Below are 23163 nucleotides of genomic sequence, written 5' to 3'. Positions count from 1 at the left end.
CTCATTGTTACCACTATTACTTTCACTACATTAGTAGTTACTTTCACTGCTCCCACTATCATTATTATAACTGTCACTACTCCCACATTAATACCGTTAATTTTATTAATCTCGTTGCTGCTACTATTACTTTTACTACATTTAATTTAATAAATAATTCTATGATGATACTAATTAATTACATAAGTCGGGCATATTAATTTTAAGGAAAATCACTATATTCTTGTGTTTTCTAAATTTAATTACTTTAATTTAATGTAATTTCCATAAATATTCTTCATCAAGGCATCTTTATATTATACTTTTAACCAAAAATATATAATATTTACATTGAGGTCCCTTTATCAGGTCCATCACACGGTGCTATCGATTTAAAACTATATAGTATAATTAATTTGTATAGATTTCTTTAATTACATTGAAATCCCTTGGTTTCTGGAATTAATATATAGTATTGACAAATTATGTATATTTTTTTCGATTCTAAAATTTATTGATATATATGGGCTAATTTTTTTTTTTTTGCTACCTCACATTTTAAATCCTGTTCCCCACCTATGCTTGTGTACATCAATACATGTTAACAATGAATAATGAATAGTTGTACAGGACACTCACGAGTAACGTAGTTTCTATATAAGTGACTTCGTAATTAGCACTAAAAAGAAAAACTTTTCTTATATCGGAGAATAATAGATGATAACTTGAAATCAGCAAATCAAGGCTTTAGTCCTCATAATGTTATTAATACGGAGTATTAAATATTGACGAATCAAGTTTGAACAGATCCGAGTTCCTTGCCAAGCGCTTTTTTGCCCATGACAATCTCATAATATGTCACTTGTACAAAATAGTACTCCCTCCGTTTCGATCAATAATTATATATTGCTTTTGGCACAAACATTAAGGAAAGAGAAATGAGTGAATTTGAACCACACAAAACCTATAACCCCACATCCTATTCATTAAAAGAACAACCACAGTGCTGAGTTGTCAGCACGTGGTTGTCTTTTGACTTTTCAAAGCAACATTTATCTTCCTTATTTTCAGGAACCACTAGCTCTTCCTGAATTAATTACACAGCCCCGATTTAATTTACCTAATGTACAATGGTCTATTAAATACAAAAATACAAATACCACGTCTACAATACAAATTGTGAAGAGATGAATCTGAACTACAATTAATGTAATTACACAGCAATGTAAAATTTTTAAGTGCACAGCAATATTTTTTTTTTTTTGTAATGTTCAATATTCAATTTAAATAATAAAAATTACAGCAGCATGATTAAATACTATTACAAATTACAAATTCATAACCATTCACACTAAATAGATAATTTCGAATTCTAATTTCAGCATGTATCATCCAAAACACGTCTCAGCCGTATAATCCATAATTATAAATTTGAAAACAATTAATGTAAATACCATAATATAAATTTAAAAAATTATAAATTAATAGATACTAGGCCTTAAATTTTAGTATGCAATATAATTTAAGTCTGAATAATATTACATTAAATTCCGATAAACTCAATATAATATATATAATAATAATATAATATTACATAATATATAATATAATAATAAAATAAATGTCCCCTCAGATCTGGATAGAGAGTCAATCATCATCGGGGTAATACTTGGAGCAAAACATACGGCAACTACTATCAAACAACAACTATCAAACAACAACCCGCTTTCGAATTGTAGCAATGATAGGCTACCCGGTATTCTCTACTACTACAAGTAAAAGTTTATGGCCCAATGTCATACAAAAAATTAGACCCAAATCCGAGTATGCAAATTAGTTTAAGTCCAATTTAGAATCAGAATGGACCCAAATCCAACTATGGTTAACAAACTAAAATATCCACCCCATAGATCCATTACCAATGAACCCTAATCAACCCTCATGTTTTAGGCAGTTGAACATAGGAATCCATAACTCCTAAAACTGCCTCCATAACTCTTCACCACTTTCTTTTCAACCAATGTTTATATATTATTTTAAATATTATAGATATTATATCATGTTTCTTCATTTCATCTGCCAAAACAACAAAAACGTAAAATTTGTCAAAAAAAAAAAAGTAAAATACAATGGCAACAATATATTATGGTACCAACAACAGTGAAAACGATGGAAGCATACAAAAAGAAAGACATATGAAGTCACGGTTCGAGTTCTTAGAAAATGGATTCGGGATTCGGATGAAAAAAATGTTACAATAAGAACATTGTACGGAATGGAGTTCATTTGTATCGACAATGAGGTAAATTTCTTTTGCAATTCCAATATTTTCGTTTCCACAATATAATATGACTACTCTTTAAAGTTAACAAATTTATATCGTGTAGGGTGAGTTAATTCAAGCAACTGTAGCAAACACACTTGTGCGGATTTTCAAACCACTTATGCACGAAGGAAAAATTTACACCATTTCTAAGTTTCTGTCGGAAAAAAATCTAGGCAAAGATAGAGCAACATTTCACAAATGCAGGATTGCAATGAAATTTACAACAAGAGTGAAAGAAGTTGATGGCCACGCAATACCATATCAAGTATTTACATTCGTAAGCATTGAAGATATTATTCATGGAAATGTCGAAAATGAATACTACATAGATGAACAAACTCACTACTTTTTTATTTATGCCATCAAAATAATTACTCTAACAAGAATAACAAATGTAAATAAGATAAATATTTAATAGAAGGATTTTTAAGACTAAAACTGACCACTACTGCCAAAACGGGCAGCAGTTAACAAGATAAATATAAAATAGTCTGCCTATTTAAGTTTTGACTGGAAATGTTAGTAGACAAAACTGATTGCAGTTACAAAACAGCTATATAAATTGAAGCATCACAGCTAAACATAATTTATAGATGCTAAAAATTCAACTACAAATTTGTTATTTACCCAATTTCAATGTTCTTTTTTTTTTTTTTTTTTTTTGGTGTAATGTGAGCTTTTTATATATCAATTAACAAGAGCATACATCAGTTCAGCATACATTTTCCATCAACTACAAAAACTACTACTAGTGCCAAAGACAAATTATGAAACAATAACCCCTATTCTTTGTAACCACTCCTTATCTGACCTACTTGCTCGGTCTAAATTGCAACCTCTTAATCTATTTATCACCAGCTTCTTAACAGCTTCCCCAAGGCACTCTGGTTTATGCAAATTCAACTCTAACCTGCACCTATTTCGTTCCTGCCAGAGATGGTACCAGCAGGCAGCTAAGGCCACTCTTCCTATTCTTCTCTGCTGCTCAGTATAATGCAGTCCATCAGAAGGCAACTTCATCTGCAACCATTTCTCAATGCAACCTATCATCCTGATACTGTAAGGACAGTCCTTAAATAAATGAGTATGAGATTCAGGTCCCCCTTCACAAAGAACACAGCTATCAGTATTACAAACTCCAATATGCTTCAACTTCAGACGAGTATTGAGAGCTTCTTTCTTAATAAGCCAACCAATAAAGGCATGCTTAGGAACACACCAACTGTCCCAAACATCCTTATACCATTGCACAGGGGGGTGTGTACCCTGCAACCAACAGTACCCAGAGCTTACAGAATAGCCTTTGGCATCAGAAACCCAGACACCATTCTGAAACCCTGCAGCCAATCTACTCTTCACCTTACATATATTCCTCCAATTCCAATTAACATCAGCTGGAGGAGTGTAAGAATGCCAATCACCTCCTTTCAATGTTCATTATATATTCATGTTACTCAATGCCTAAAACATAAATCATTACCAAACAAAATTAAGATAGAACAAGGTTTAATAGGATGGAAAACAATGCAAGTTCGAGTTCAAACAACAAATGTACAAGGCAGACAAGAAGAAGCAGTAGTACAGGTAAGTTATTCCCGATTGTTGTTTAAAATTGTCAATATTAATGGAAGACGAGATAAGGTACTCATCTGTATTGAGAAGAAAATACTAGCTTTAAATAATGGATCCAATTCATTTGGTTTATATAAAAACCTGTACAACAACAATGTTTATTGTTAGAAACTCCTCTCTATAATAATACTAATATAAAAGCAGTAGCGTTGAAACATAAAATAAAAATCTGGACTGTTTTAGAAAATACAACGATAATAAAGGCATAGCTTCTGGCAGACAGTCATCTTTGCCAGTTCAATCTGAATGTTATATGTATTATTAAGATTGGGTTGTATTGGGTGGAAAATTAAGTTGGCCCGTATCTGACAAAGAAACCAAGAAAAGAATCAACACACATAAATCTGATACTTATCTTTATTGGGTTGTATTCAGGTGGGATGCATACAATGGCTGTCGAAAGATCACTGCACACGGATGTATATTGTTAGAAAATTTTCATTATACGATTATTTTACCAAGCCTCAAAACATGTAAAAAATAAGAAATAAAAAATTTTAAGGAGTTCATCAGAAAAATAAATAAGAGGGTACCTGAGACAAGTAGGAGTTCTGCTAATATAAGGATTCAGATAATTTTTTGAAGCCAAATAATCTACCTATAAAATACATAAAAAACATATTAAACCAATATAAAAAAAATTATGTAGCGAAATAAATTATAAAGCATTAACATCGACAATGTCCGTATAAATTGGGGAAAACAAACATGAATAATGCAATAATAATAATCTGATTATTGGTTCAGTAAAATATAATTTCCAAAAGATTTAAAATTTTCGGCTCAGAAAAACAAACGGCTCAAATCAAATTGGATTTACACCCTTATTAACAAATAAGCAACTTTGACTTCTTTCTCTAAGTAATCAAATTGGGTTATCAACCTTCAACATAGATCAACATATTTGACAATTTTGAAACGCAGAAAGAGAAAATTTTATTACATAGAGTGTTGACCATCTATGTTGATTTATAGTCAGTCACAGTAGAAGCAAAATTGATTTTTAGAAAACCATACTCGAAAAATTGACTTCTTACTCTATGTAATCAGGTCACATTAGAAGCAAAGGTAAACAATTGATTTTTAGCAAACCATTCAACTAAATACATACATATTATACGATCCCACCGCCGTAAGTGTTGACAAAAATGATTGTTAAAAAAATATAATCACCTTCATAATGGGATGTAGTATATGATGATACTTGAATTCGACAAGAGCATTGCTTAGTCTCAGCCTGTTCAAAATAACATTATTCATTTATACTAGAATAATTAAAGAAAAAAAACATCAAAAATGTAAAACAATTAACCAGAATAATTAATCATCTATTTACCTAAAGAACTCGACTAAGGAGAGGAAAGCAACTACCGGAGACGGACGACCACGGTCCCGACCTTACCAGAAGCCAATGTGTATAAATTAACTTTCGAAACCTACTTTTACAAATTTTCAGATCTGTGAAAAATATAATTACAAAATAAGTTTATATTCAATAGATCTAACAGTTTAAGAAGAAATGAACATGAAAACCAAAGTAACAATCTATAAAAAATTTACTTTCTCAAAAAAATGGGTGAAATACTTGAATAAATACCGAAAAAACAAGGAAACTCATTTGTTTCGTGATGAATACATATGCAATACTCCAAAAAATGAGTACTTTTTCTATGAAATCAAATGGGTTAACACCCTTATTAACAAATCAGTAACTTTGAGCACTTAAAAATGAAAAAAAAATTGAAAAATAAATCGCCTGAGATTTAATACTCATTAGATCTAATACTTTAAGATCAAATGAACATGAAAACAAAAGTAACAGTCTAGAAAAAAATTATTTTCTCAAAAAATGATCGAAATACTTGATTTATAACCGAAAAAACTAATGAAAATCACATTTTTAGAGATTAATACATATGCATTTCTCCAAAAATGAGTACTTTTTCTATTTAATCAAATGGATTAAGACCATTATTAACAAATAAGGAATTTTTAGCAGTTAAAAACGCAAAATTTGAAACAAATCGCCTTAGATTCGGCAACTTTGTTATATTAAACATTGTTAGTATAAGAACTATTAAAAGTTTGATGCTAACCTCAATAAAATCAGCCTATAACAATGACCCAGCAAGGGAAATGATGATCGGAATGTTAGAGGAGGACGGAAAGAGTTGTTTATAAGAGAGGAGTATAGTGAGAGCAGCGGCGGTGAGAGTTTAGAGGGAGAGAGTGAGTGAATGAAATGTGTAATAATTTTAGGGTTTGAGAGAGGAGTATATGAGAGCGGCGGTAAGAGCTTAGAGTGAGAGAGTGAGTGAGTGAACTGTGGGTAATAATTTTAGGGTTTTCTATTCTCACTTTATTTATAGGTTGACCGGATAGGTTTACTTCATTAGTTTTGGGCCGTAATTTTTGTTGTTAAAGAGTCCGTCTATTTGGGTCAAACTATGCCTGAAGCTTTGGGCCGCATATTAGTTAATTTGTGGGTCATTTATTTGGGTCCGTACATGTAGCTAATAACAATCGGTCGGAACATGTATCTAATTCAACAACGCAAGATTCAAGATACCGTAATCGTGTTCCATTGCCCGATATCACTAATGGCAATTTCTTTTACGTTAATCGTATATTACTTTTGTTATTTAGTGGCACAATTTCAAATAATATGCTTTAATTTTCATTTGTATTTTTGTACATTTAGTTCAATATGATTTTTTACTTTTCAATAATAATTGGTAATTTTCTAAGTAATTTTACCATATATGTTATTTCCATATTTATTAAAAAATTTAAAAATTTTAATTTTCCCAATTTAATTTAGTCACATGTTATATAATCCCGTTTTCGTTTAAGTCACCCGTGTCACAGGAGAAGGTAGCGACTCAAACCACAGTAACAAAAGGGCATGTCAAACTACATTGACAACCCGACCAGTTATCCCCTCTACACCATCTACGGAAAATGATAACAACTTACTTGCGTCATTACGTTCAAAGATGGCAAGAGTTAACAGATAAGAATTACATGACAATAAGAAATTTAGGAATGGTTCATTCGATACTCCGACTACATCGTCAAGTTGTAGAGCCGCAGGTTATTTACGTTATTCTTAACGATTTTGGAATATTTTCAACAATTAGGTACGTTTATATTAAGTAATGTTTGTTGTCATATTTCGTAGGTAGCAGCAGTAGTTCTCGACCAAGTTGTACGAGTTAAAAAGAACCTGACCCCGTAACAAGATTAGTCAATGAGTTGATCAGAGACTTAAGTCCAACCAACGAAGGTTCATCGAGTTGGGTTAATCCACAAGAAGGTTTAACTTCTTATATTATTTATGTTATTTGATTGAAGGGATGCTTTAGTTCTTAAATAGGTATGTGATATTGTCAAAGTGTTTGTCAATGTTGTTGATTTTTTAGGTACCAGTTCCCGACCAAGCTCTTCAGGTCAACAAGCTCTCGATAATGATAAACGCGTGTCCAATAGAACAAATAACGTAGTGTGTAAAGAAGTTTTTGAGAAGTTATAGTTCAATTAACTTATGATTGTACCCCGTAACAACTTTTTGTTGTACTTATTTCTTTCCAATTTGTCTACTTTTGTTAAGTCTTGTAATTTTGAGACTTTTTTTTTTTTTCTGTTTTTGTAGAATTCCGAAATTAATACTACCATGAAAGAGCATCCCCTATTAACAACCCTACTTCTCAACCCCAAACGACAACCCCGTGCAATTTGCACAGGCATAAAACTAGTGTATATGAAAAATGCCCACAAAAGATCACCAAATAAGAAAATAAATAACTATAACACTCCAAAATAGAGATAGATAACTATTGACCATGACGGAGGAGTGAGTGTGTAAAGGACCCTCCAAAGAAGCTTGGTATTGGAGAATGGAGCTTATAAATTCGCAATGCAATTTCAGCTCTTCTTATTGGGTGTTAAGTTCTAGATCACATGTACTGGGTTAGGGAGAATGCTCCCATAATCTCTGCTATTAAAATGAGGCCCAAATATGACTGATTAATGACTTGAAGCACCAGCCTCGAGCTTACTGGAGAAGAACAGTGTTTAGTCTCAATTGAATTTGAAGCCAAGTTAGCAGAACTCCTGAGCAGGTTCAGCAAGGAAAGGCTTGAAAGTCATCAGAAACCCGATGAGTTCAATCACATTTAGTATGAAGAAAACCATGTGACTCCCTACAACAAACATTATGCACTAGTGGCTAAGCATCATCTTATTAGAACAATAAATTACAGAGAATGACATGAAAGCTTGAGTTGTTTTGCGCAAAATACCTGGAAGAAAACTGGCATTCTGGCGCGATTGAGCCCAAGAAAGACTGCAAAAAGCAAAGGTGGCGATTAAAGCAATTTGACATCCAAGGCGTGTAACAGAAGAAAAAACAAAGATCGATCACCATTCTATTTTTTTGGGCAATCACCGTTCTATCTAAAATTTGTCCCAAAATGATTGGTCATGATCATCTACTTACTTGGAAAGATAGTGATAATCTTTTCAATTTGCACTAAATGAGTCCAAAGAGTGTCGGGTACATTCTAATTAAGCAGTCCGGATTCTCTCCATTACATGAAAAGAAATGGACATCCATTACTTCTCAATGGTCGGGATTAATTCTAGGCACAATCGGATGGTTGTAAATTTATTTGAGAAAGAAAAGGTAAATGGGTGAGTGTGAAATATATAATAGAATAATCCTTGTGAGAGGAAAATGGATCAAAAGGTAATGGAGAGGATCCTTTTTCCTAATTAAGTATACAATAAAAGCCTATTTTATATCCGAAATAAACTGAATTTTTTTATTAGCAAAATGGAATTAAACACTCCTATTCTTTGGGTTTGAAATATCAATACTATATATTAAATCAACAAACCAAGAAACTTCAATTTAATTAAAGAAAGTTATACAAATTAATTATACTATATAGTTTTAAATCAATAGCACTGTGTGATGGACCCGATTAAGAGATCTCAATGCAAATATTATAAAGTTTGGGTTAAAATTAAATTAATAGAAGCTTGGTAATTTTTCTTAAACATTGTCAATTTCCTTAAAATAAAATAATTAATTAAGATGGTCAATTTCATTAAAATAAAATAATTAATTAAGATGGTCACTTTCAAGGAGACTAAAAGAAAGAAGATGGTCAATTTCCTTAAAATAAAATAATTAATTAGTATAAACATGCATACTTATGATATTAATTATTTAAAATCTATGCAATTTTATTAAACTTTATAGTTTATTAGATATATAGAGATGTTAATTATTTAACATACAAAAATATAATAAGTAGGTTATAAATAATTCACATTAGATTCCATTAAATATAATATTGTATAATTCTTTCGATTTGATTAAATGCATATATGTAATATATTTATATAAATATATAATCTTCTTAAAATTGCATGCCTAATTAAAGAATTGTAGTAACATTGGATATAGTTATATGATAGTAATCACTCATTTGAATAGTAAAAGTAACAATATTATCAACGAGATTAGTAAGAGTGGTAGAAAACTAGAAACAACAACGGGAGTAGTGAAATAATCAATATTAATGCGGTAATAGTGAAAGTAACAATAATTACGACGAGAGTAATAAAATTATCAATATTAATGCGGCAGTAGTGACAGTAACAATAATTACGGCGGGAGTAGTGAAAGTAACCATGATTATGGGCAAGTAGTGAAATGTTATTACTATTGTTTCATTAATAAGAGTAAAATATTAATAGCGGGAGTAGTGAATTTGTCTCAAAATTTATTTCATCGTAATTTTAAGATATGTTATGAAAAATATATTAATGATAAATTTAAGGCTTATGCAACTTTAAGTAATTTTAATTAATGAAAAAAAAATTAATGATAAGTAGAGGTAGCCCGGGCGAAGCCGGGCACCAATACTAGTTATACAATAAAAACAAAACCACATCTACAGTTCTACACGCAACATTGTGTATGAGACTCTTAATTAGAAGTAAATCAATGAACTTGCAATGCAATTTCCACAATGAACATTTGGAAGGGTAATGTTATCAAAAGTAAGCTCTAAACCCTAAAATGGCTCCTTAAACTGGCCACACTTTTTAGATTGTGAGGTAGGAATTGGTCTATACGCGACGCAATTTTCATTAAAGGTCATCCGGGGCTCTGTCTGGAGGTTTTTTACCACAGGCCACAGGTAAGTGTTAAAGACCCTTCGTAATCTTTTGTAATTATTTTATATTCACCGTATCATTGTAATTATAGTAATACTAGGATTGTTACCTTGATCGTCAAGTTCTTCTAATTGTATATATACCCACCTATTGTACTCATACGAATTATTCAATGCAAATATTACTTTCATCCTATTCTTTACATGGTATCAGAATACTACGATCCTAAAGCCTCAAAACCCTAATTTTTCCACCCATGGGCACCTCCGCTGCCACCCTACCCAATCCCAATGAACCTCTCGTTCCTCTTCTCCTTGTCAACCTCTCTATGGTTGACAAACTCACACCTTTAACCTACATGTCATGGCACGATCAAATCGAGTCACTTCTATTTGGTTACGACCTTCTAAAATTCCTTGATGGAACCCACTTATGCCCCTCGGCCACCATTCCCGACCCCACCGACACCACAAAAGCCAAAACCATCCCTAACCCCACTTACACCACTTGGAAACGCCAAGACCACCTTCTCAAAGGTGCTCTACTTGGCACCCTCGACCCTACCATTCACTCCCTCGTCATGCGAGCCCCCACCACACGTGATGTTTGGACCACCCTTGCCTCCACCTATGCCAATCCATCTCGAGCCCACATCCTCCAAATAAAAGATCGTCTCAATTCCATTCGCAAAACAACCCAAAGCATTACCGAGTATATGCACGCTATAAAATCTTGTGCCGACAAATTAGCCGTTCTTGGCAAACCCATGGACCACGAAGACCGTTGCCAAAATCATTCGTGGTCTTGACTACTCCATCTATCACTCCGTCATCGATGCAGTTCAAGCTCGTGACGAACCTATCTCTTTCGAGTCACTTCATGAAAAACTCCTCAATTTTGAACTAACCAATTCCCATCACACCAACTCAACACCCTTTCCTGCCACGGTCCATGCCGCCTCCTACAACACCCGACCCAACACTCACTACACTCGACCCTCGACCTATGCCAATCCACCTCCAATTGATGCAAACCAACCGAAACAAGACCCCCCATTCAAAGGCTTTTGCCAATACTGCGGTGCAAAGGGTCACGTGTTGTTCTTTTGCTTTAAATTCAAGCGTGATTACCCCAACGTGGTCTTACCCACTCGCACCTTGAACCGCCAGCCACGCCCTAACCCACAAGCTCACACCGCTGCCACTGGTCCTCCACCCGTCCCTCCCTCGTCCTCTGGCTACCTCTATCTCCTTGATAGTGGTGCCTCTCACCACCTCACTCGGGACCTCGACACTCTTGCTCTTCACTCTCCCTATGATGGTGGTGACGAGATTGTCATCGCTGATGGTTCCTCTTTACCCATAACCCACATAGGTTCGTTCATTTTTTCGCATTCCTCGTCTATTTTAAACTTCAATAATGTCTTGTGTGTGCCTCGTCTTTCTCGTAATATTATTTCAATCTCCAAACTTTGTCGTGACAATAATATCGTCTGTGAATTCACCTCTAATTTTTGTTTTATAAAGGACAAAACCTCGGGCCGCACTCTTCTCCACGGACAGCTTAAGGATGGAGTCTATGAATGCATTCTTTCTGTCCCTCGTCTACATGCCTGTCAAGCCTCTTCAACCCCGGATTGGCATCACAAATTCGGCCATCCGTCTATCCAAATTTTGAAGTTTTTACGTACTCATTTTAATTTACCTATTCCGTCTTCATTCACCAATAATTGTAATTCTTGTGATATACACAAGAGTCATAAGTTAGCTTTTCATCAAAATACAACTCGTTCTAATGCCCCTTTGGATTTAATCTTTTCGGATGTTTGGTCGTCTCCTATTATGTCATATGACGGGTTTAAGTATTACATTATCTTTGTTGATCACTTTACTAAATTTATCTGGCTCTATCCCATGAAACTCAAATCTGATTCCACACAAATTTTTAATCGCTTCCGCACTCTCGTTGAAAAACAATTTAAACGACCCATCCTACAACTCTACTCCGACAATGGCGGTGAGTATATAAAATTGTCTCATTCTCTCGCTACCCACGGTATTGGTCACCTCACCACTCCGCCCCACACACCCGAATTAAACGGGTACTCTGAACGGCGTCACCGTCATATTGTCGAAACTGGTCTAGCTCTTCTTACCTATGCCTCCATGCCAACTACTTACTGGGCTCACGCCTTTACAACAGCTGCTTATCTCATCAATCGTCTCCCAACTCCCACATTGAAACATGTCTCTCCTTTTGCTCGCCTCTTTGGTTACGTTCCTAACTACACCAAACTACGCTGTTTTGGTTGTCTCTGCTACCCCTGGCTTCGCCCATACACACAACATAAATTAGACCCTCGTTCTACCCCCGTATCTTTGTCGGATACTCTCCAACGCAGAGTGCTTACTACTGCCTTGATCCCATCACCTCGAAAATATATGTCTCTCGACATGTTAAATTCATCGAGTCTGACTTCCCGTATCCACGTCTCACCTCCTCTCCCATTCCCGTTCTGAGCTCTCCCCACTCCATCACCGACTGGACTGTTACACGTATTACTCCCCCCACGGCTACCCTGCCTCCTCCCTCAACCCCGTCCTCCTCATCCCCTTCTAACCTATCACTGACCCACCCACTCCCTCGACTATCACCACTCCCGCAACACCCACTGTCCCAACTCCCGTTCCCTCACCCAATCCCTCAACAAGTCCACGCACTCCCACACACCCCTCCCCCCTCCACCACCTCCACCACCTCCACCTCCTCCTACTGATGGCCATGGCACTCGCCTTCCGCACAACATTGTTAAACCCAACCCGAAATACGCCAAGTTAGCCACGGTTTCCTCCCTTCTCGCCTTCCCAAAACAGTCAAACAAGCATTGATCGATCCCTTATGGCGTGAGGCAATGCAACTTGAATATAATGCTCTCATTCGCAACCAAACATGGACTCTTGTCCCTTCCCAACCCACCATGAATGTAATAGGATGTAAGTGGATATTTCGCATAAAATACGACAATACCATTGATAAATATAAGGCTCGTCTTGTAGCCAAAGGCTTTCTTCAACGACCCGACATTGACTACTCAGACACGTTCAGTCCAGTAGTTAAGCCTGCAACGGTCCGTCTGATTCTCTCCATTGCACTCACTAATGGTTGGTGTCTTCGCCAACTGGATGTCAATAACGCCTTTCTTCAAGGCAACTTAACTGATGAAGTTTACATGTCTCAACCACCGGGTTCCTTCATCCCGACACACCCGATTATGTTTGCAAATTATCGAAAGCAATTTATGGTTTGAAGCAAGCTCCTCGAGCGTGGTACACCACTCTTAAGGACTTTCTCATTGCCTCGGGTTTTCGTGGCTCTTTATCTGACCCATCGTTATTTTATTTGCACGCTTCTACTCACACTTTGTTTCTCTTAGTCTATGTCGATGACATTGTTATGACAGGTTCCGATGTAACCCATGTCAATGCCTTTATTGACCTATTGTCCAGGAAGTTCTCGCTAAAAGACTTGGGCACTCTCTCCTATTTTTTGGGTGTCGAAGTCACCCCCAATGCCGCAGGTTTGCTCCTCACACAATCCAAATATATTTATGATGTTCTTGAGAGGTTTAAAATGGTTGATGCTAAGCCATATCCCACACCCATGGTACCGTCCCCATCCCTTACTCGTGACGTTAGTTCTCAATCTGCTAATGCTACTGAATATCGAGCAGTGCTCGGCTCCCTATAGTACTTGTCATTCACGCGTTCTGACATCGCTTTTAGTGTGAATCGTTTGTCTCAATTCATGCAAGCTCCGTCTGATCTTCATTGGGCTGCCCTAAAGCGTGTCCTACGCTACCTAAATGGTACTTGCAACGTTGGTTTGCAGCTATATCGTGCATCTCCTCATTGTCTTCATGCGTTTTATGATGCCGACTGGGGAGGTGACAAAGACATTTACACTTCCACTTCTGATTACGTTACCTATTTGGGTCGGAATGCGATCTCTTGGTCTTTTAGAAAGCAACGAGCTCTTGCCTTATCTTCAACTGAAGCGGAATTTCGAGTAGTGGCTGATACCACCTCCGAACTCACATGGGTTAAGTCCCTTCTCTCTGAGCTTCGTGTGCTTCCATCCGGTACTCCCGTCATTTATTGTGATAATCTAAGTGCCACTCACTATGCGGCTAACCCGGTTTTTCACTCACGAATGAAACACGTAGCGTTAGCCTTTCACTTTGTTCGTGAGCAAGTTCAAAAAGGCACTCTTCGAGTGCAACATATCTCATGTGATGATCAACTAGCTCACATTCTCACTAAGCCTTTACTACGCTATCGACATCGGTTTCTGTTATCCAAGCTTGGTCTCGCTTTTAGCTCGTCCATCTTGCGGGAGGCTGTTAAAGATCCTTCGTAATCTTTTGTAATTATTTTATATTCACCGTATCTTTGTAATTATAGTAATACTAGGATTGTTACCTTGATCGTCAAGTTCTTCTAATTGTATATATGGGACCTATTGTACTCATACGAATTATTCAATGCAAATATTACTTTCATCCTATTCTTTACAGTAAGTTGGGTAAAGTTGCTAACAGCTGACCAGTGACCACCTCTCCCTCATCCAACCATTAGCGAGGGATTTTTCGAGGCACTTGGGATGCTACTTTTGTTATACATCAACTTAAATCAAAAGTCACTGATCTCTTTGGGATGGAGACTTTGGAGAGAGTAGTCTAGGGAGCAAGGAATGCACTTACAGGGAGCCAGCTGCAGCAGGGCCAGCAGCTTTGCATAGAGACATCATACACAGAGAAAGTCCATTGGCCGCTCCCCTTTGTCGTTGACTCTGATATAAGAATTCAAAGTAAATTATTCCAGGTAGCTCACTGATAAGAAAACTAACCATATAGAAAGAATACTTACCACAGCTCTATTTTGTAGGAGAAAAAGCCCCGTTGTGATTGATATCTGTTGCCAAAAAATACAGATTTTGAATTCAAATGAAATTTAAACAATCCCAAAAACTTAACTTTGTAGGTAGTGTTGGGAAAATTGACCAATATCACTCAATATTTGACAAGTTTTAGGTAATATATGACCAAAAAAACTACACTTTTTATTAACATATAAACGGACAAATCAATGGAAAAGTGATTAATATCATTGACAAATGAAAATACATACCGAAAGCACATTTTTGAGAGCAGAAACAAGATCAATCACAAGTGTCTGACTTCTGCCAGATAATTTAGCAATGAAAGGATAACATGACAGCAAAGCGATGCTAAGAACCTTCACATTAAAGAATTCAGTAATCAGTACGACGACATCACAGACTGCTATCCCATCTTCCCCAAATTATCGATACCAAAGAGTCTTCCCCGAATTATCGATAACAAAGAGTCAAGACATACCGCTCCAGTACGCGAAACTGTGATTGGGCCGAAAGCCCTCTCCAAGACGGGGTACAGAAGCAGTTGACAGAGTAACAGGCCAACACCTACAGTCATTGAGTAAAGAATGCTTCAGAAGAAAGCTATTTCCAAAGCAGATCATCAGATGATTGATACATTGTGAATTGTCTTACAAAGGGGTTTATTCTAACAAGATTGTCTCAATAATTTAGAGCATGTTCATTATCGATAAAGACACTCAAGAATGAGTATCCACATTCCACATTCCACACTTGTCCACCATTTTGATAAAATGTTGAAGGTAAAATGCTCAAGGTAAACTCTCCTTCTGGTCCCTCGTTTCTTTAGCAGCGTGTCTTGCATGAAATATCTGAGCCCATATACGTGTGTATTCCTTCTTCAGTTAAATGGTTAATAGGTTGGTGTTACTAGATGTACAACCCTCGAAAGTTTGCGTTTCTTCCGCATATAGCCATATATGCTTAGTAGCTGATTAAGCTATTAATTTAAAGATATAGAAAAGTATTTGAGTGTGGTTGTAGCCCTTGTAGGTACAATATGAGGTTTATAGCCAGATAAGTCTACAGGTTTCTCGAGTTCTCGACTTCAAAATTGACTGAACGATTGACATAAAACAAATGATATGAATACCTGCTACTGCAAGAGCTTGACCAACATCTTCTGTTGCCAAACTCAATCCTCCAAAAGACTTGGGACTGACAGCCCACAATGAGAATATCTGATAGAAAGAAAATATCCACAATCCACATTCAATTTTCATTCTGAATCATAAAAGAACTGACATGTTCAAGTAACACAGGATAAAACTGTCAGTCAGGGAATTTGAAAAAAAATACATCTAAATACCTAATAGTTGTATATGTCAGATAGCATAACCAAGCATCTTATTTAATACGTGAGTTCGAAACTGTCAGGATCAGAATTACCCCTTGGCTCAAAAAAAAAAAAAAAAAGGACAACTACTTCATAAGCGATGCAAATATCACACTATATTTTGTGGCGTTACTTTATTGTAAGGGCACATATTTTTTCTATAATGGTCGTACAAGAATAGGTTAACGAGTTGGACACTCCATGTCACACCTCAATGTATGCCATATCATGCAGCTGGAAGACACAGTATAATATGACAACTGACATCAAAGGCCAGTTTCTCAGAAGGCTGAGCCACGTATTTGATGCCCGTCCTTCAGTACTTTGTGATTTTTCAAGGTCATCCGATGCAATAAAATCAGCATCTTCTAAATCGTGTGAGTGCAAAGTTTCCTGCATCGACATTTTATCAGTCAGCAGATCAACAGCACAAGCGACAAATAGTGAATGACAGGGAACCTACCGGGAGCCAAAAGCATATAATAAACACAATGAGTGCAAAGATTGATATCACCAAAGATACTAAGAAGTAGGGAAACCTGCATTTAACCATTCGAATGAAAGATCAATAGAGGATTCATGGTACATTGCAGGCTTGAAGCAAGGAAACGTGAAGTAATCACTACATGGAACAACAGAAGAGTACAAAATACTAGTCCTGTAATTACCTCCCAAAAATTGATTCCTGTGAAAATATGTGTGGAAACTTTTCTGCAGGCTGTGGAGATGTCAGTTGAAGAGTCAAAATACTAGTTCAAAAAATGGGAAGTGATAGAGCGCCAACACGGTTAGTTTAGTATAACGTCAGGATCACATTATATTAATATAATATTCTATGTATGTATGGTACCAATACCATTAAGTGTCGAAAACTCATTCCCTTCAAAAGATTTTCATAAGAAGTTCTCTATGAAAACAGAAGATGAAAGCACACCTGTGCAAGATAACCACCAAGTGCTGGGCCTATGACCAAACCAATGCCCCAAGCTGAGCTCAACTAAAATGAATAAAAATGCTTATTAGCTCTCATACGGAATAGCTTTGCTCAGAGAAAGGTTGTACGCATACCATTGCAACTCCCAGAGCTTGATGCTCCCTACGACTAACTTCAGTGGCATAAGCCTGGTCAATTAAAAGTAAGAGGGAGATTGTCATGTCATGGAAAATGCTACGGAACACGAGCATTAAAAAAATTCATCAGGCAAAACCATAAGAATGGTCGAGGAAGATTAAGATTACTCTTACTAGAAACTTAGACAATAGACACTAAAGCACATCTAAAACTATGACTTAACTGATAAGAATATTTGTTCGAGTACTTATCACCCAATTTAGAACTCAAAAGGTAGAAGAAGGGAATACGGTAATAAAGAGCCATAATGTTCATAAAAGCTCACCCTCATTGGTCCTAGTACTCCACAAAAAGCTCCAAGAAGAAATCTCATAGTAAGTGCCATCCAGTAGCTTGTGCTTAAGCCAAATAGCGTGTTGAAAATAACTCTACAGTGAAAGAAAATGTAAACTCAGAGATGAAACCTAACAACAGTGACACGAAGAAGCCCAACATCTATTAAACATGAACAGGAAAGAACAAATCTGAGTACTGACACTGCCATGGTGCTTAATATCATGACAGTCTTTCGACCATAACAATCAGCCACCATACCCCACAGAAGAGCAGTCAAAAATCTTCCAACCATAAATGCAGACCCTTCAACAAAGACGAAATTATCACAAGTCAGAACAATGCAACTGCTTAGATTATCGTGTTCAACATGTCAAGGAACGATAGCTCTACTTACCCTCAAAGCCAGCATAGAAACTAACATCTTCTTCATGTTCTGCGATATGGAAATCTCGGACCTAAATGCAACAGTACAATAATTTCAGATGCACAATGCAGGAATAACATAGAATAAGAAACTACAATGATTAATGCATAAATATGGAGTAAGAAGGCCTATTTTGAAAGAGTTGCTTCAACGGAAATATATATATATACCATGTAATATAGGAATGGAAAGATGGATGATATAGGCAAACCTGTACGAAGATTCACAGGAAAGACACGTCAGAATTAAAATAGCAAGTTATGAATACTTAGAAAAATGATCCATATAAAACCAAAACTTAGTGTTTTATTCCGTGGAATTATGCTGCTGATCAGTGGCGGATCTTGAAAATGTTTTCTAGGGGGGCCGAAAAGTAAATAACCGAAATTTTAATTACGATTAAAAAGACAACCATTTACATAGTTTAAAGAGAGGCGTTATAAACACAGTTTCTTATATAAACACATCTTTACACACGCACACAAAAGTCACACAAGTAAGATAAAATAAAATATTAAAATTTTAACTCAAAATCTCCATTATAGTAATGATTAGTTCAATAAAAATATACTTTGGACACAAATAAATAAAATAGAAATTATATTAGTGGCAAAAAAAAGTATTGCACTATCAAAACGAAATCCATAGCTAGCTTTTAATTTGTAATCCCTCCCGTTCTGGTCATTTGTTTTACATTTTTATTGTAGGGTGTCTCATTCATTTGTTTACCTTTCTATATTAGACATGTATTTGATGAGTTATTTGATCACCCAATTTGATTAGGCATTGTCATCTAATAACATTACCCTTAAATAGTCCCATATCGTTTCCTTAATCTTGTGTCAAAAGTAAAGTTAAACAAATAACTGGGACAAAAGGAGTAATGAAAATTGACGATAATTGATCATATATTTCCTTAAACATTGTGAGAAGTGTTTTCAAGTGCTTAAAAATTCAAAAGTCACTAATAATTACAGCAAATAAATTGTGAATTGTGATTCCCAATCACTAATCAAGTTTTAGGAAAGATAATTATGGTCATTGATTTTGTAATTTTGGAATCAAAGAATCATAATTAATCATTATGCAAGGGAATGTTTCCTTTTTTTTTTTATACTTTTTTTCATATTCCGAGTAAATTCTAGAGTATGGTCTTACTTTGGGCTTTTATTGAGGGGGCCAGCCTTTAAAATACAAAAATTCTCATATACGTCTTTTGATATTTAGTAGTTGGGCCATAATCCCAGGGGGGGGCTGGCCCCTGCGCATAATAAGAGAGATCCGCCCCTGCTGCTGATTGTATATTAAGCTTAGTCGGTGGAATTATGGCCAGTTATATATTAAGGATGTAGCGAAGCAATTGATTATAAGTTGCTGATTGTATGAATCTCATGAATGAAATCTGAATACATACGTGGATTATCGTATCAACAGGATACATTGAAAAACTGAACCTTTAAACGATGTTACAAACATGTGTGGATGTGTGGATCCTACCAAGAGAAGGCATCACAAAACTGAATTTTACCTCTTAAATTCATTAATTAAATATCTTTCAAAGGTTCAATGATGATAAATAAAGTTATATTCCGAGATATTCATAGCCACACAAAAGAAAAGGTCGTCAATCATCCTTTCAAGACTCAATTGTATGATCAGCACTTGTTTCAACTTTCATCATCCCAAAACCAGGAAAAAAAAAACTTGAAAAATTGAAGAGCACCAAATCCAGTAAATCAAGAAATGAGTCCAATGATTACTCCCTTGTTAAACACTAAAATATGTTGCGATGTGTAACTAACGACGACGACTAGGACAACAACAACAACAACAACAACAATGTGATGTGTACTAGTCTCTTACCGGACACTACCTTTTTTCTACGAAACGTCATCAACAACAATCAATGAAGTATAAAAGAGCAGTTGTAAGATAGCCTAAAAAAAAGTGTTTGTATACGTGAATGTGCATAAAAAAGCTCCAAATTTTCATGAAAGCAGCTAACTGATTTTTGAGAAAACATAATCATAATCAACAGAGAGGTTCATCAGATTAAAACCGACATAAAACGAAACATAATCATAAAGGAAGACATACAAGAACAGAGGGTAATAATCCAAATGAAGAAGAAGTGAAGCCATGGAATATTTGGATTCTCTGCTTTTCTTCTATCAACTTTGCAACCTGGACAATTCTCATCATACTTTACTTGTTGCTTCAACAACAATGCTTGTTTGTTTTCTGCCATTCTTGTCTTGCAATTGAAATCACCACTAAAATATAATGAACCTTGTTAAAACCCTCTTAATGATTTTATCCTATAATTCTCAATGTATTAATGGTAAATGGTCAGAATTTGTTAGAAATAAATCCAAAACTTGAAGCGTTACTGTAAGGGTGGCATGACAGCAATCAAATTGTATTCATTTCCAAATATATATTTAGTTGTACAGGGTAATTGAAATAGGTAAACAAACACACAAGATATTTATCCAAAAAAAAAAAAACACACAAGATAATTACGGTGGAATATTTATTAATGTTGTTTTAGGAAAAGGACAGTGTTTTAAATAAAATATACGACTACTTAGGATTGAGGGAATATAGATTTGTTTTGTATATAAGAGGACTAGACACAGTCTACACAGATCTTGGTTGTTTCCTTCGGACTTTGGAGAGACTAGAGAGTATCGTCTTTATCTCTAACACAACTCAAATATGACCAAATATGACAACCGTCTTTACAACTTTACTACTTTGAAGTTTGAACGTGCCGTATTCTACTTCTCTCTTTAACATCTATCTGCCCTTTGGCCTTTCCCAACACACCTATGCGGCTATAATCTCATTTTATTTATCTTTGCTCACTTACCCGTCGCCTTCCGTGCAAAATTTGTGATTAAACATCATTACTTTAATTAATGGTGAAATTAAATTCCTTATATTTAAAATTTATTAATTAGACCCATAACTTTCAACACAAATATCCTACAACCAATTGTATATGAGAATTATACAATTGGCCCAATTATCCATCTCAATATTTAAAAAAAAAAAACCTAAATCCCTCAAAAAAAACAATCGCTCACCTCTCAACTCCACACTTCTCTGGAAAACTCCATTGCTCTCATTCTCTAATGGAAAAACATCAATCAACAATATCAGCAAGAAGAAAAAATGCATCAAACAACATTCCGAGTGCATCTAACAACATTCCGAGGTAATTTTGTGTTAAATTCAACAACGGTCCTGGGCCGCATACAAACGGAGGAGAAAGAGTCTACAACGTAGGCCCAAGAGGGTTCCACTCTAAAACCAATTGGCTTTAGAGTGGAACTCTCTTGGGCCCTGTTGTGGACTCTTTCTCCTCCGCTTGGGTGCGGCCTAGACCCGTTGTTGAATTTAACATGGTATCGTGAGCAAGGTTGATCCAAATTTTTTTTTTTTTTTACAAACCACAAAACGAAAATCCAAAAATCGTCTAATTACACCATGCCTGGTGATGAAGAGAAATTTAAAGGCCATGGGAGCGGTCCAAAGACAATTCCCATGACATCAGCACTATACCTTCATCCTTCGGACAATCCGAATTTAAGTGTTACGCAAATCATCTTCAACGGCAGCAATTATGAGATCTGGGCAGAGGCCGTGAAGAATGGTCTAGATGCGAAAAATAAATTGGCATTTATCGAAGGGAAGGTTAAGAAACCCGTGTGTGATGAGGGAGACGAGAGTCTCGAATTGGTAGCATGGCGACAATGCAACGCCATGTTAAGGGCATGGCTTCGGAACGTAATCGATCCGAAATTACATCCTAGTATCACGTTCTCTCAACCAATCGAAGATGTTTGGGAGGAGTTGCGGGGACGATACTCAGCAGGGAACGCACCTAGGGTGCACCAATTGAAGAACGAGTTGAACGAGTGTAAACAAGGCAAAGATTCCGTGGTGGAGTATTACACTCGATTAAAGACCATTTGAGATGAATTAGCAAACTATAGCAAAATCAAAGGTTGTACTTGTGGCGCGGCAGCATCCATAACAAAGGAGCGAGAGGAAGAGAAAGTACATCAATTCCTCATGGGTTTGGATTCGAAGTTATACGGAAACATACGAACCAACCTACTGATGGAGGATCCAATTGCTCCATTAAATCGTGCCTATGCCCTAATTCTTAGGGAGGAACGACATGCTTCCCTTACCAAAGTAAAGGAGGAGCGTAATGATGCTGCTATGTCGGTGAAAGCACATGGTGGAAAGAATCGAAGCACATATAACAGAGGCGAAACAGAGGAGTCTGACTTACCACCTCAGTGCACTCACTGTGGAAAGTTATACCACATGGAGGAGAACTGTTTTGACAAGCACGGGTATGAGGAAGTAAAGGCAAGAGAAAGAGGAAAAGGTCGACGAGGAAGCAGTCGATACCGTGGGACTGGTAGTCGAGGAAGAGGAGGGGGCCGTGGTAATCATCAAGCCAATGCAATGACAGGTACTTCAGGCGTAAAAGGAACAGACTCAGAGAAACAAAACATTCCTTTCACAAATGAAGAAATTGAGCGGCTGCGGATTCTTCTAAGTGCTAGTCCAGAGGGTAATGGAAAACAACAAGGTATGAAATTAACCGTAAATGTTGAATGGTTGATTGACAGCGGAGCCTCGCATCATATGACGGGAAGACGAGAATGCTTGGCAAATACATGGAAGGAAGATTCTTCCACTGTTAGTCTACCTGATGGTAGACGTGTTGAAGCCACTGTCCACGATGAAGTCAGATTAAGCGATAATTTTACATTAAAAGATGTTCTATTTGTGCCTTCGCTTACTTGTGATCTCATTTCCGTTCAACAACTAATCCATGAAAATAATTTTGTAATAACTTTCTATCCTGATTA

The 23163-nt window shown here is 36.1% G+C and overlaps 1 protein-coding gene across 2 annotated transcripts; it reads right to left on the bottom strand.

Annotated features, from left to right (window-relative positions):
* Positions 1-7595: 7595 nt before the first annotated feature.
* On the bottom strand, positions 7596-21080 carry LOC141599926 (protein ZINC INDUCED FACILITATOR-LIKE 1-like). Of its 2 annotated transcripts, none has more exons than XM_074420052.1 (17): positions 20366-21080; positions 18439-18479; positions 18239-18299; positions 18045-18147; positions 17834-17936; positions 17505-17558; positions 17371-17433; positions 17105-17154; positions 16900-16975; positions 16647-16829; positions 16194-16281; positions 15543-15628; positions 15313-15420; positions 15052-15096; positions 14886-14974; positions 8239-8282; positions 7596-8139 (listed from the first exon to the last, which is right to left on the bottom strand). In XM_074420052.1, the coding sequence occupies exons 1-17, from the start codon at positions 20514-20516 to the stop codon at positions 8039-8041; spliced, it is 1446 nt and encodes a 481-aa protein (XP_074276153.1). In that variant the 5' UTR covers positions 20517-21080; the 3' UTR covers positions 7596-8038. The 2 variants fall into 2 exon arrangements, with proteins under 2 accessions (XP_074276153.1, XP_074276154.1); XM_074420053.1 differs by lacking the exon at positions 20366-21080 and adding an exon at positions 19683-19718.
* Between the last annotated feature and the right edge of the window lie 2083 nt (positions 21081-23163).

Source organism: Silene latifolia, chromosome 9 (assembly GCF_048544455.1).
Source record: "Silene latifolia isolate original U9 population chromosome 9, ASM4854445v1, whole genome shotgun sequence".
NCBI classification, from domain to species: domain Eukaryota; kingdom Viridiplantae; phylum Streptophyta; class Magnoliopsida; order Caryophyllales; family Caryophyllaceae; genus Silene; species Silene latifolia.
The sequence above is the reverse complement of the archived record's forward strand: the minus strand, read 5'-3'. Positions and strand labels throughout refer to the sequence as shown.